The sequence below is a fragment of the Xenopus laevis genome, chromosome 8L, assembly GCF_017654675.1.
Source record: "Xenopus laevis strain J_2021 chromosome 8L, Xenopus_laevis_v10.1, whole genome shotgun sequence".
Lineage (NCBI taxonomy): Eukaryota > Metazoa > Chordata > Amphibia > Anura > Pipidae > Xenopus > Xenopus laevis.
In genome coordinates, this window is record NC_054385.1 from 114,530,706 (window position 1) to 114,546,920 (window position 16,215).

Here is a 16,215-nt window from a genome sequence, read left to right on the forward strand (position 1 = left end):
AATAGGTCAAAAAATCGTACGATTCGAAGTAATAGCGCATTCGATCGAATTTGATTCAAAGTTTTTCCAAAAAAACCCTTTGATTTTTCAAAGTCCACCAATTGACTCCAAATGGGTTCTAGGAGGTCCCCCATAAGTTAAAACAGCAGTTTGGCAGGTTTTAAATGGCAAATGGTCAAAGTCAAATTTTTAAAGAGGCACTACATGAGAAATTTCAAAATTCAATTTTTTTTTTAAATACGATTCAAATTTGGACTAGTCCCTAGTTGAAGTCACAAAAATCAGCTGGAAATTCGAATTTCTTAAATTTGAATTTTCACTTCGACTTTTGATAAATCCGCTCCCTAATGTCACTTGGCTAAAAAAAGCATTTAGTATTGTATGTATGTGTTAAAGTAAACTCATGCTATTACCACGTGAGTAGTCTATTGCAAGTTGCTGTCTAATGCTGACAAGGTGAAATCTGTCGGTGACTCACTCCATGAGTTTGTTGGTTGCCGCCAAGAAAAAACTTTGAGCTCACATATAAATAACAAATATAAGAAGATCATAACATAGATAAAACAGATATAAACATCCATGAAGTACGGTTATTTTCAAGTGCCACAGAAGAGCTCTAGAGATTTAGAAATCTCAAGTTCTCCTGAAAAAAACAAAGTATAGTTTTCCTAGGTAAACTAACAATTCACCCCCTTAGGCAATGCCCCTAAAGTGAGAGAGCACAACATGTTCAAAAAACTACTAACGCTGAGTGCAAATGAAAAGGGAAATTCTGCTGGCACTTAAACAGTTCATGACTCTTATAGCATAGGGCTGTAGTGCTCTTTTTCAAACCAACAACTTTATGATTTATCATTGAGGATTTCCCTAGAACACCCCTTTGGGGCAAATTCACTAAAGGACGAAGCGCCTAACGCTAGTGTTAATTCGCATTTTCTTTAATTCGCTAACGGACACTGACGTAAATTCGCTAGTGTTACTTCGCACCCTTACGCCTGGCAATTTTGCGCAACGGACGTAACTACGCAAATTCACTGACCTGCGCATTGTTCTGAACGCTACCTTTTACGCCAGACTTCCTTCGCCACCTCAGACCAGGCGAAGTGCAATAGAGTAGATAGGGATTGCTTCAAAAAAAAGTTAAAAAATTTTCTAAGTCCCAAAAAACACTGGCGTTTTTTCTTTTTTTATGGGTGATAGGCTGAAAAAGATCGAAATTTTTTTTGGGCCTACCCTCCTTCCCCCCTACATTTCCTAACTCATGGCACCTTAACTATACAGTGGGCACATGTGTAGGGCAAAATAAAAATTTTATTTGCTGTTTTGAAGGTTTCCCAGGCTTGTGTAGTGATACTACATATACCTCCATTGTAACTTCAATTTGGCGCCGTATGCAAACTAAGCATCGCTAGCGTTACTTCGCTTTGCTTGGCGAATTAACGCTAGTGCAACTTCGCAACCTTACGCTTCCCCTGAGCGCAACTTCGGATTTTAGTGAATTTGCGTAGCGCTGGCGAAAATACGCCTGGCAAAGTGCGGAGAAGCGGACGCTGGCGCAACTACAAATCTTGTGAATTTGCCCCCTTTTTTCTTGTCCTTGTGGTTATTTATAGCACAAATGTGTAGTATGTGTAGTGTTTTACATTAATGTAACACAAAACCGGTACAGCTAGTATAAATTAGACATAGAATAAATAATTAAGTGCTGTTTAAATACATAGGTGCGGTGAGGTTCCTGTCCCAAAGAGCTTACAATCTATTATGAAAAGAAGATAGTAAATAACACTGGGAGGGCAACAAGTGCACAGATAATGGGTGCGCTACTGTGTAGAGGAAGATTAGTGAAATTATTCCTCATGAAAGTGATTATTTTAAGGAGGTGTGGAAGCTTTCCTGATGCAAGATGGTAAAGTATTCCAGAAGCATGGTGCTATTGGGGAGAAAGGTCTCTGCTATTGAGGCTGAATGATATGGTCAGTAGATTGTCCAGACCAGGAGGCAGTGTATGTGAAGGTAAGATAAGATACCTGTATGTGTAGAGGAGCAGAATAATGCAGGGCTCTGAAGGACAGGATAAGTAATGTAAACTTAGGGAGTTATTTATTAAAGTCCGAATGCTAAAAACCTGAAAATTTTAAGTTTTTTACTATAAAATCCGAATTTTTAGCAGAAATAAAAAAACTCGAGATTTACTATACCCGAAGATGGAAAAAGTCCAAATCTGAAAATCCGGCATCTCAGACCTGCCAAGGTTGTATATAAGTCAATGGAAGAGGTTCCTATCCTATTGGAAGTTTCTGTGGTCTGCTCTGAAATTAGCCTGAAAATCCAACTATTTCAGACTTTTCCAGCAAAAATCCCCCAAAAAAAAAAAATCAGTTGAAGTCGAAAAACGTCGAAACGCGTCAGGTGACTGTTGACGTCAACCCCAAGTGCTGCGGAACCCACGTGGAGGACAAGACACCGCGGGTCGGAGTCAAACGCCTAAAACTACGGTTTCCTTTTAAAATCTACAGGCGACTTTTACGGAAAGGGATGATACAAAATGCTTAACTTTAACTGCAAAATTCAAGGATTCCGGTTGGGGAGTCAGTTTGGATCTATATTTCATTGTTACATTTGAAAAGTTTGTAAGTACCCACCTACCACCAGCACGGGGTGTATGATTATAAATTAGAAACACGGCATTGTGCAGTATACGAGTGAAGGTGTTGAACTACAACTCTCTAAGAATTACTACACTATATGTTTTTCCTCTGCTACATTCCAAATTTCCCCTAGCTTTTAGCGCTGACATCTACAGTATGTTGATATATGAGAGAACTGAAGTCTGTTTTTGCAGGGCTGAGATTGGCTATCCTCCTCCTGCTGTGCTTCTGGCAGGGACTGTTAGGCCACACCTACTCCTCATTTGAAACAAGACAGGGACCGTAGCAGATCTTCAGGGAGCTCCAAAAAGAGGCATTTTTTAAAGATAATTTTGACTTTTAGCCCAAAGTAAAACCAGCACCATATACTATGCAATATTGCCTACAAAATTAGGATAGGTTTTTGGCTATGCTACATGTCTCCTTTAATCAGGCCAGGAACATCAGGCACTAAAAATGTAAATCCCAAGAAATAAGGCCCTGGGTTTGATTTCCTTGTGATTCAGAAAATCAACTTTGTTTCTGTAGTACAACATGGTTACACCAGAGCTGAGGTTGAAAAAAAGAAATACATCTAAGTGAAACCTGGTTAACTGCTAGTTCATTCAGAGGACAGTGAAAAATCAAGCAAAGCTGACAGTAAGGGCAACTGGATTAATTTTGTGTTTGCTGTAAGCAACTAGCTGGAAAGGTTCTACTCAGTTGTATAAAGTCATCCTGCACCAGAAGTGGGTGATATGGGTTCTCCATGGAAGTCCTGCCATTGCAATCACACAATCACAAGCAATGCAAGACACACCAAAGGCTTGGGATACAATTGCAAATATCCTGCAGTCCTCAAGTGTTCCATCAAGATGAATAAAGACAAGGAAGAATCATTTGACTGGGGTAACCAAAATGGTAACTCCTATAAAAACTGCTTTTTTGTGTTTCCTAATGCAAGAGGCAAGCCAAATACAGTACAAATAATGGTTTAATTGAATCATGCATTGTAGACATGCAACACTTGTACCGCCCAGTATGTAACATTTTTGCTACTCAAGCCTTATGTCCATTAATAATGCCTAACATTAGAAAAGTGCTACTGAATTCTGAAGAAAGGGGGATCCCTCCTAAGTGCAAAAATTTTCCTACTACTATTGAAAGCCTTTAGTCCATGGTTTACATTAGAACAATCTTTGTCCATGTAGAAGTGCCACATCAAGATTAGGGTGATGCCACATAGAAACAGGATCAGCCTCGCCTGCCAACTTATCAGAGAATCTACCGTTGGGCCCCAGTCAAGTACAACTTCCATCAGTCCTTTTCTTTCCCCCAACCATAGGTCAATATGATACCTATTACATTTACCGCTGTCTATATCTTATTGTGAGATGGGTCCTAAATGACAGCTCTTCTAGTTAGCTCTAGAAGGCCTAGTTTGACACTGTCCAGAAAAGTCTACGTAGCTCTTGGGAAACATGATGGTGATAGAACCCTTGAAAGACTAACAGATTTCCAGCTGCATTTCCCTGATATACATACTTTTATAAATAGGTCTGCAAATACCTTTCACTAAAGTAAAAGTCAAGCCTTTTATATCAGGAAAGCCTGATTGGTGAGCTATAAAATAGCAATAAAAACTTTAGGCGCATTAAAGGAGAACTAAACTCTGAACTTATTGATCCAGCCTAAAGGTTCAGCATCTTTATAGTAGTAATGATCTAGGCCTTCAAAAATGTCACAATAGTTTCTCATCTTGGATTTTGTTAGGAATGTCAGTGACACGGACATGTGGTCTTGGCAGCTGATGAGAAGCTCAGCTTAGTGGTTGTCAAAAATCATCAAGCAGAAAATGAGGTTTGCCTGTCTTATAAGATGATGCTACAGGGCAGCCGGGGAGGTGTGTTTTGCCTAGGGGGCGGATGTGGCTTGTTTGTTATTGGACTGGAAGGTAGAGCTGCCTGAAAGGTGGCTTTCCTTTCCTATTCCTCCCTATACCGATTATTAAATTCTGAGTAAATTGTGGTATCTTCAGAGGCACAGATCTTCACTTCTTAAGGGCTGTGGTTGCCTTGGGCTGGTGCAGAGGCCCAAAACATAATGTAGAATATTTCTGTCCAACTTCTTAAAGGGATCCTGTCATCGGAAAACATGTTTTTTACAAAACGCATCCGTTAATAGTGCTACTCCAGCAGAATTCTGCACTGATATCCATTTCTCAAAAGAGCAAACAGATTCAATTTTGAAATCTGACATGGGGCTAGACATTTTGTCAATTTCCCAGCTGCCCCTGGTCATGTGACTTGTGCCTGCACTTTAGGAGAGAAATGCTTTCTGGCAGGCTGCTGTTTTTCCTTCTCAATGTAACTGAATGTGTCTCAGTGAGACATGGGTTTTTACTATTGAGTGTTGTTCTTAGATCTACCAGGCAGCTGTTATCTTGTGTTAGGGAGCTGCTATCTGGTTACCTTCCCATTGTTCTTTTGTTTGGCTGCTGGGGGAGAAACGGAGGGGGTGATATCACTCCAACTTGCAGTACAGCAGTAAAGAGTGATTGAAGTTTATCAGAGCACAGGTCACATGACTTGGGGCACCTGGGAAATTGACAATATGTCTAGCCCCATGTCAGATTTCAAAATTGAATATAAAAAAATCGGTTTGCTCTTTTGAGAAATGGATTTCAGTGCAGAATTCTGCTGGAGCAGCACAATTAACTGATTCATTTTGAAAAAAATTTTTTTCCCATGACAGTTTCCCTTTAAGTTCTCCTTTAAAGGTGTAAAGCCTTTTCTATTAGGTTCATATGCACAATGTTTAGTTTTACTAGGATTGCTTGCTAAGGTCACATGGCCCACAGATTGGAGAGAGAACAATGAAAGGGTGCGCAACCTGCCTCTATCACACTGAAGGTACAGGCTTGCTTCTTCCAGTCTATAAAATAGCTGCCACTTTTAAGATATGTCTGCTCTGCGTCGGTGAGAAACAGACCATTAAACGCACAACTGCATTATGATATAAAAAGAAAATTGCAGGGGAACCGTGAAATGCAGCCCTACATGAAACAACAGTCATGTAACCAAAGTGCTGATGTCAGTGGTCACTTAACTCGACTCTTTTTACATGGACCTTTCCCATTGTGCCCCTTCTGATGTGTTATGAGGTTAGAGATAATACTGAAGCATTTGCCACACTCACTACAAGAATAAGGTCTCTCGCCAGTGTGTGTCCTCTGATGCTTAACAAGATCAGAACCATTGCTGAAACAGTTCCCACATTCCACACAGGTGTAAGGTCTCTCTCCTGTATGGAGTCGCTGGTGTATAACCAGATGAGAGTTACAAGTGAACCTTTTCCCACAGTCCCGGCAGGCATACGGCCTCTCTCCTGTATGGACTCGCTGGTGTCTAACCAAAGTGGTGCTTATACTGAAACTTTTACCGCACTCCTTACAAACATATGGTTTTTCTCCTGTGTGAACTCGCTGGTGCCTGATAAGGCTGGAATTGAAGCTGAAGCTTTTACCACAGTCTTTGCATGTGTACGGTTTCTCTCCTGTGTGGATAATCTGATGTTTAACAAGACTTGAGCTGCTGACAAAGCCACTCCCGCACTCACTGCAAATATGGGACTTCTCTCCGCTATGGGATATCTGAACATTCACAACGTCCGAACTGATGACAAAACTCTTTCCGCTTTCAGTAACTGCATAAGGGACCTCTTCATTGAGGATTTCTTGTGCCATTGCTTTCTTATGCAAAGAGGTTGATGACAATTTTCCTGGTCTATTTCTAGATAGTGGAGAAATTCTGCTGCAACTTTCCCTATTAGACATCCCCGATGGTCTCTCATCTGACTGGTTGCTGTCATAAGTTAAACTGTCAACAAAAGTTTTCATGTGCCTTAAATATGTGTCTTGAATCTGCTCTATATTATTTCCTACCATCAATTCATCTTTGATGGTACAAAATTCTCTGTTCTTATATTTCTTTGTTTGCAGCCCATTACTAATGTTCACCATGTTTGTCTCTAGTTTTATATTCTGATTCAAAAAGGCAGGTGCCCCACTTATTTCTTCCCACTGAGGATTCAGGGGATTTTGGCTGCAATAGATAGGCGGTTCCACTGTGGGGCTTAATGACAGCTGCACTGGTTTGCGTCTGGACTTAGGTGTATTCCATAGTTTTTTAGTCCGATGCAATGGAGTGAATCTATTTATTTTTATTTTCCAGTTTGGCAAATAAAGAGGCATCGGTTGTACTTCAACATTACTTCTTTCTTCAGTTCCATCTGTGTCAAGACAAAAGAATAAAAAAAAACAATTAATAAGAAGATTTCTTTCTTGCAGAATATATAATAGAATTTGAGTTAGTAATTTACAATACAATAATGAAAAACAACATGGCTGAGTTGCTTGCAGCAGGAAAAAGGTGTTAGATTGAACAAACACACTGACAAACCATTTATATTTCAGAAATTAGCAGCTTCATTGGGCATCTGGGCTATTATTATTCTTATTTATTTTTGGCAACCTGGGAACCGAATCTATACTGTTCATGCTGGAGAAGAGGCGCTTAAGGGGTGATATGATAATTATGTATAAATATATATGGGGGTCATATAATAATCTCTCTAATGCTTTATTTACCAGAAGGTTCTTCCAGTTGACGTGAGGTCACCCATTCAGATCAGAAGAAAGGAGGTTCCGTCTAATTATTCAGAAGGGTTTTTTTTTTTTACAGTGAGAGCTGTGATGTGGAATTCTCTCCCTGAATCAGTTGTACAGGCTGATACATTAGATAGCTTTAAGAAGGGGTTGGATGGTGTTTAGCAAGTGAGGGAATACAGGGTTATGGGAGATAGCTCATAGTACAAGTTGATCCAGGGACTAGTCCCATTGGCATCTTGGGAGTCAGGAACATTTTTCCCCCTCTGAGGCAAATTGGAGAGGACCTCCCAGTGTGCAGCAGTAAAACCCCCCTTGAGTGTGAAATTTAGGAATAAATATAGCGTGAACATGGACTCAGCATACAGCTAAGAAGCTTATAGTGAAAGAATAAAGAGACTTAGTTAGCCCTTTATGTAGGAGATCGCTGGGACAAGTTTGTCGCGTAACCATGGCAACACATTTCAACATGCAATTTCTCCAACACGGAAGTGACGCACTGCAGGAGGAGAACTCTGGAACGCAGATACCGAAAGGAGTAAAGATTACTATGGCGACCAATGGCGAACAGATCTTAAAAGGAAAATGGGCATTACTAGACTCCATGCCTGTGAGGAAGCTGATGATATCGGCGAAACGCGTTAGGCCAAGAAGACACCGCACTGAGCTGCCAGGAACACCACAAGGAGGACCGTAAAAGAACCGGCAGGGTCACCTCTTGGAATAACGCAGTGCCAAACTTGGACTATATGCAAATGTTTTAAAGAGTGGAAAGTGAGTGCAATTGTTTTAAGATATATATTTTAATAACATAGTATTATACTATTTTGGTTTTTATTTTCATATTTGGAGTCAGAAGACAGCTGGAGGAAGACCTATGTGAGAACCCATACTACATGCTTTACCAAACCTTTGGTTTGTAACTAGGCACTTTAGCCATTTGGTGGAGGTTGTGTTCTTTGTTTGTTTTTTCGTCACTAAACATAGGAGTGTCCACAACCCTGAGTGTAAAGTCCTATTTTAAAATCCTGTTGTGAATCTAAAAGGTGGAAAACAAACATCCTTGCAAAAACGCATTTGAACACTAGATGGCACACCTAACATTGAACGTATTACACCATATTAGTTTCTTATTTCTGTTGCCACAGGCGCTGATTCTATCTTTTTTTTTGGAGATTTCTGAGACAGTGGAGAGACTGTGAAAAGATCAATAAGAAATAAGTACCTAAAGGACTGACTATTCCATTTTTTTTAAATTGGAGAGGCTTCCTCTGGATCAACTAGCAGTTAGGCAGTTTATATATAGACTTAAAGGACCAGTAATGTCAATTGAAAAAAAAAAAAATTGTTTGTATAAAACGAAAAAAAACCAAGAAGACATATGTAACTTTAAAATTGCAAAGTCTTTATTAAAAAATAACTTACCGATTCTCTGCTTGCGCTCCTCTTTAGAAAAGGCGACAAGGCTAAGATCCATCGTGCAGCGCTCGATTTCTACTCCCTGCCTTCTATAGGAGATAGCAAGGGAGGAGAATTCGGGCGCCGCACGATGGATCGTCGTCCTGTCGGCTTTTCTTAAGAGGAACGCAACCGTAGTTTCCAAAAGTTTTTTTTTTTTTTTTAAAAACTTTGTGATTTTAAAGTTACATATGTCTTGGTGTTTTTTTTGTTCTATACAAACAAATGTTTTTTTTTTTAAAAAAAATTTGACATTACTGGTCCTTTAAGGTTGAACTTTTTTCAACCTCACTTAATATGTTACTATGTATGTGAAAGATACAGTAGGTCACTCACCTGGGGAAGATTCCACTGGACTTTTCAGATGCTGCCCATTCTCAAGCCCCTTTGGATCTTCTTTCACCCCTGTATTCTGATTTTTAAATTCTGGTGATATTAGTGAAACAAATTTGATTAATTTTCAGTAATTGAAAGCTGTGCAGTGCAGCCCTAGGAAGCCAACAATACAGATAAAACTAACAGGTCACTGCATAATCCCAATAACAAGCAGTAACCTTTAGTACTGTTTAGAAAACAGACTCATATTTTTAGACTGTTATAGCCCTGGTTCACTATTGTAAAATATAATATTTTGCTGTCTCTATTTAATATCCTAAAAAATGAGTAATAAATAGAGAGTGTGCGCAGAATATTGAATATATATATATACACACACACACACACACACACACACACACACACACACACACACACACACACACACACACACACACACACACACACACACACACACACACACACACACACACACACACACACACACACACACACACACCTTTTGTGTTAGACTGGGTAAACAATCTAGTGACAATCACTAGAGGTCCATTTGATCTTAATGTCTACTTTTTGTTGAAATAGATATGTTAAGTGTTATTTGTTACATGAATTTGGATTTATTTAACTATAAGTTGAGAGGACAAGCCAAGAGATAGTCACGCCCTGATTTGTAAAGCCACGGATTTCAAATAGCTCACTGTATCTAATGCTAAAGCAAAATGTCATCTTTCATGGATTCATCTAATGCTAGCATGCAGAATGTGTTCCATAAACGTTCCTTCTCTGGAAACCCATTATCAAGTAAGTTCCACATTATGAAAGGCCCATCTCTTGATTTCAAGCAAAACCCCAGATCCCAAAGGTATATTTTTAGAGAATGAAGAAATAATAATAAAAAAATAATAATAATGAATTATGCATTTGGTGCCATTGGCCTAGATTGTCCAGGACTCCCTTTACCGTTTGAATTTCTGGACTTGTTCGTTTCTGTAGTCGGTTCCTCCTGATCTTCTTCTAATGTCTCGGCAGGGAATCTGAACTTGACTTTATCAGAGGATGCTGAAACCTAGAAATGAAATGAAAGTTAGTTAAGCTACCTTACTATTAATAACAAGTACATATGTAGTACGTATTTCACAGTGCTGTACAATAAATGGGTGCATACACTAAATGCACGGATGTACATACGAAAAACAGTAACCAATACAGGAGGTAAGATGGGCCCTGCACAAATAAGCTTATGTGTAACCAATCAGACCATACAATAGGCAGACAATAATAGTAGAAAACACATCTCATTACCATCACCTTACATAGTTAATTCGGGTTGACAAAAAAAAAACAAGGCAATATCTATGCTAACTGTAGATCTTAAAGAGATACTGACATCAGAAAATAACCTGTTTTTAATATCATAACACTGTCTTTAAATGCTATCTATATTTTTGCCATAAAAGTATTTTCCTGATGCTTTTACATTACCTTTCTTACCTCCATGTTCCTCTATGAGGGGGCTGTGATATTTGTGCAGCAGTTGCCCGTTAGCATTAGAACCTCTAACTGACGGCTTAAGAAGGGACAGTCAGGTTGGCAAAACAAACAGGTTTAGGAACGTCAAGTAACTTCCAAAAGCAAAACTATCATTAAAAAACGATCAACATGACCTATAGGTAACTTTTAATGTAGATTACTATTTTGAAAAGAAACTTTTGGGGTCAGTATCACTTTAAGACCACAAAAACCTTGCATATTAAGCCTGTTCAAGAAATCATCCAAGCCACTCTTGAAGGCAAGAAACGGTAACACCAAAAAATGAAAGTGTTTTAAAGTAATGAGAATATCATGTACTGTTGCCTTACGCTGATAAAACTGATGTGTTTGCTTCAGAAACACTACTATAGTTCATATAAACAAGCTGCTGTGTAGCAATGGTGGAAATTGAAAAAGGGCTATATGGCACAGGTTAAATAGTGGATAACAGATGACACCATTATGTTCTACAGAGTTTACCTGCTGCTTAACCTGAGCCTTTTCTCCTTTGAATGGCTGCCCCCATGGCTACACTGCAGCTTATTTATATAAACTATAGTAGTGTTTCTGAAGCAAACACATCGGTTTTACCAGTGCAGGGCAACACTGCATTTATTACTTTAAAACACTTTCATTTTTTTCATTACTTTTCCTTTAATAATCTGCTACTCACAAGAGGCCGCATCAGGGCATTCCACAACCTCACTGCCTCACCTGAAGGAACACTTACGCTGCTTCAAATGGAAGTTCTTTTCCTCTAATCTAAAGGTGTGGCCTCTGGTTTGTTGATCCTTTTTATGGGAAAAAGGTTAACTATCTGTCTATAACTATCCGTCTATAATGTACTTTAATGTACTTGTAAAGTATTTACATATCCCCTCGCATACGCCAAAAACAACTCCAACCTTAATAGTCTACCCTCATAATTTAAATCTTCCATCACTTTTACAAAGTTACATGTCTCTGCACTCTCCCCAGTTCATTTATATCCTTCTTAAAGGCTATACCAAAATCTTACTCATAAAATTAATCATTCAGTCACTATTTATATATGGGAAAAAAAAGTTGGCCACGTAACTACTTTATGCTTTCTTTTACACTTGTACTACTTAAAGCGGACCTGTCACCTACACATAAAAAGCTGCATAATGAAAGTCCTTTGCAAATTAAATATGAAACCCCAAAAAATGTTTTCATTAAAACATCCATACCTGTTATGAAGGTGTTTAAATATTTAAACTGTCAATCAAATATTACCTGCCCCGCCTCTATGCCCGTGGCATAGAGGAGGGGCAGTCAATTACTTTCACTTTCCATTCAGCACTTAATACATGTCACTGTCTCCTCACATTACCCCTTCCCTTCTCAGGCTCTATAATTGTGTTGGGCACTGCACATGGACATTAGGTCCCCCATTCTGGTGCATACACAAGATTTTGGGGTGATACACAATTTCCCTTAATAACCGTGTCCACAAAATGGCTGCTGCCTGCTTGCTGTGATTGTATAATTCCAATACAGAAGGAAACACAATTTAAATAATAAATACAGTGTAAGTAAAGTTTATTTTGCTCAACTAACATGATAAAAAAAGAATTTGAAATTATTTCTTAGGGTGACAGGTCCCGGAATTTTGTCATGATTTTTATGATGCAGTTTTTATTTCTAAATTACAGTTTACACTGCAAATAATTCACTGTACAATATTAAATTTAATTCCTGAATTCCTGTAACATTGGTGTGTAGATGCCATCTCAGGTCATTTTGGCTGGTCATGTACTTTCAGAAAGAGCCAAGACTTTAGAATGGAACTGCTTTCTGGCAGGCTGTTGTTTCTCCTACCCAGGGGTCCCCAACTTTTTTTGCCCGTGAGCAACAGTCAAATGTAAAAAAGAGTTGAGGAGCAACACAGGCATGAAAAAAGTCCCTTAGTAGACCCTATGTGGACTGGCAGTCTACAGCAGTAATGAGTGACTGAATTTTATCAGAGCACAAGTCACATGACTGGTGGCAGCTGGGAAACTTACAATATGTCCAGCCCCATGTCTGATTTAAAAATTAAATATAAAAAATTCTGTTTGCTCTTTTGAAAAATGGATTTCAGTGCAGAAGTCTGCTGGACCAGCACTATTAACTGATGTTTTTTTTTAAAATGAAAATTTTCCATGACATTATGCCTTTAATAGACTTTAATACCAATTTTTTTTTTTTGGTACAAACTTTTTTTTGTCATTTTTTTATTTTTATTGTGCATAGGACACCTAGGCATGTTATAGACTCTCTAGGGTCAGGGCACAGAGGCAGATTCAGGGAGATTTGTCACCCGGCGACAAATCTCCTCTTCTTCGGGGAGACTAATTTCCCCGAATCTGCCTGTGTGCCTTGACCCTAAAGGGTCTATAACATGCCTAGGTGTCCTATACAAAATAAAAAAGAATGCCTCCCGCCGGCTAAAAAGCAAATCGCTGGCAGGGTGGCACTCAGAGTGCAGATGCAATGTGCAGTCGTGTCGGATCAACGCTTCAACTTCATTTCTATCTCTTAAAAGAATTATTCAGTGTAAAAATAAAAACTGGGTAAATAGGCTGTGCAAAATAAAAATTGTTTCTAATATAGTTAGTTAGGTAAAAATGTAATGTATAAAGGCTGGAGTGACTGGATGTGTAACATAATAGCCAGCTCACTACTTCCTGCTTTTCAGCTCTCTTGGTTTACACTGACTAGTTACCCTGGTTACCAGGCAGTAACCAATCAGAGACTTGAGGGGGGGGCCACATGGGTCATATCTGTTGCTTTTGAATCTGAGCTGAATGCTGAGGATCAATTGCAAACTCACTGAACAGTTATGTCCCATGTGGCTCCCCTTCAAGTCGCTGACTAACTCAGAGTTATAGAGCTGAAAAGCAGGAAGTTGGATTCTGGCTGTTTTATTAGACATCTTTTCACTCCAGCCTTAAAGGAACAGTTCAGTGTGAAAATAAAAACTGGGTAAATAGATAGGCTGTGCAAAATAAAAAATGTTTCTAATCTAGTTAGTTAGCCAAAAATGTAATATATAAAGGCTGGAGTGAACAGATGTCTAATAAAACAGCCAGAATCCAACTTCCTGCTTTTCAGCTCTATAACTCTGAGTTAGTCAGCGACTTGAAGGGGGGCCACATGGGACATTTCTGTTCAGTGAGTTTGTAATTGATCCTCAGCATTCAGCTCAGATTCAAAAGCAACAGATATGATCCATGTCTCTGATTGGTTACTGCCTGGTAACCAGGGTAACCAGTCAATGTAAACCAAGAGAGCTGAAAAGCAGGAAGTAGTGATCTGGCTATTATGTTCCACATCCAGTCACTCCAGCCTTTATACATTACATTTTTGCCTAACTAACTATATTAGAAACATTGTTTATTTTGCACAGCCTGTCTATTTACCCAGTTTTATTTTCACACTGAACTGTTCCTTTAATTTATTTCTGTCGCATTTGATTTGTTGCAGTCCTACCCTTAGACTTGCACTTGGATCCCAGTGACCCAGGTCACTCCTGTGCAACAGTAGGGGGAATAATGAAGGAATATGTAAGGAAGCCCTTACCTTTCCGGTGGCCAGCAGCTGGATAATGTGGCTAGCATGTGCAATGATTCTCTCTATGAGCAGCCTGTCATCCCTCCTGACATCCGTACATAAACAATCACGTGACGCACCACCATCCCCCTGTACAACAAAGAGACGCAGATGTTATTATAGTAATAATAAAACTCTCAGGTATCACGTGGATGGTCAGTATTCACCATTCAATTGCTTCTGACACGCGCAGTACAACTGTCACATCTGCTCAGGTGGAAAAACAAGACAAAACGAGAAACATACATTTGAATGAGGTGTAAACAATATAAACCCCGCCCACAGCAGAAAGGTGAGCCGTGAGTGGGTTATGGCAGCGTCTAACAATCCTCTCACCTCCCCACTAATTAAATGGATGATTGCCACGGCGTGATTGACAATGGTCTCCGCCAGCAACTCCATATCGTCACAGCGTGTGTGTGGGAGGGGGAGGTTCTGGAATCAGGAGTGACAGGCGGGTCTCATGGAAACTGACTGCATTGATTGAAAAGCTCCGTTAACGTTTAGCTCCCCGGTGACAACAAATCCCAGCATCGCCGGTCACATCTCGCGAGACAGTGACGTCACACGGCACTTATCTTTGCGCGAGTTCCGCCGCCGCGCGTAGCGCTCTTGAGGGAAGTGACGAGTGGGACGCAGTTAGTTAGTCACGGGTTTCCCGTAATCATTTTTATTTACTCTAGTCTGCCAGCAGCTCCTCTTTTTCTCAGCAAAATAAAAATGGTGCTCTCCAGTCATGCTGCTGCTTCCAGAGCCGTGTACTTCTTCAGAAGTTGTTTTTATTTTTTACTGACGATTTTTGCTTGTGTAAAGGAGGCCCTACACAGGCGGATTAAAGGGGACCTGTCACCCAGACATAAACATCTGTATAATAAAAGTCCCTTTCAAATGAAACATGAAATCCAAACCCTATTAAAGCTTTCATAGTTGTTTTAAACTCGTTTTAAAATCTCAGCTGTCAATCAAATATTGTCTGCCGAGGAAGGACAGATAATTACTTTCACTTTCCATTCAGCACTTCCTAGATGTCACTGCTCTCCACACATTCCCCCAGTTCTCTTCACCATTTAATTGTGTAGCCAGGGCATGGGGATGGACATCAGATCCCCCATTCTGGTGCACAAACAAGATTCTGAGATGATGCAAGGCTTGCCTTAATAACAGTTAAGGTTGCCACCTTTTCTGGAAAAAAATACCGGCCTTCTTATGTTCTTGCCGTTTTTTCCTATTAATAACATTGGTATCAAGCATAATTTTTACCGGCCAGGTGCCAACCCTTATAACAGTGCCCACAAAATGGCTCCTGCCTGTTTGCTATAATTATGAAGTCCCATAGCAAAGGAAACACGGTTAAAACAATGTATACTGTGTAATTAAAGTTCATTTTGCTTGACTAATGTGATAAAATAGGATTTGGAATATTTTTTAGGTGACAGATCCCCTTTAAGGGCCAGGGCATACGCAGCTATTTCAGGAGATTAGTCGCCCAACGACAGAGCACTTCTTCTTCAGGCGACTTATCTCCCAAAACTGCCTTCCCGCCGGCTAGAATGTAAATCGCCGGCGGCATGTCAGTCAGATCTATTCTGCTTTCCAAAGTCACCCGAAGTTTCCTCATGAGGAAAGTTCGGAAAACTGAGCGCTCCGAGTGCCATCCCACCTGCTATTTAGATTCTAGCCGACAGGAAGGGGAGATAAGTCGCCTGAAGAAGAAGCGATTTATCACTGGGCTACTAATCTCCTGAAATAGCAGTGTGTGCCCTTACCCTTAAGCTGCCGATATCGGTCATTTAGACCGATTCGGCAGCTTATCTGCCCGTTGGTGGGGGCTCCAGACGGGTCCTCGCGATCGATAAGCCAGTAATCGGGCAGATATTGATCAGTCAAGTTTGATATTTTTTTTCTGCAATCCAGGGCTGCATTGACTAGTTGTTGTGACCCATCCGCAGCATTGTAATTTGATTGTTCAGCCCCAGGGCCGAA

The 16,215-nt window shown here is 39.9% G+C and overlaps 1 protein-coding gene across 1 annotated transcript; it reads right to left on the reverse strand.

The window, feature by feature from the left end:
- Positions 1 to 5,197: 5,197 nt before the first annotated feature.
- LOC108699301 (zinc finger protein 3) lies at positions 5,198 to 14,809 on the reverse strand. Its single transcript, XM_018231303.2, has 5 exons — positions 14,569 to 14,809; positions 14,203 to 14,322; positions 10,048 to 10,153; positions 9,088 to 9,177; positions 5,198 to 6,917 (listed from the first exon to the last, which is right to left on the reverse strand). Exons 1-5 carry the CDS (start codon positions 14,632 to 14,634, stop codon positions 5,728 to 5,730), a joined length of 1,572 nt encoding a protein of 523 aa, XP_018086792.1. The 5' UTR covers positions 14,635 to 14,809; the 3' UTR covers positions 5,198 to 5,727.
- Positions 14,810 to 16,215: the final 1,406 nt, after the last annotated feature.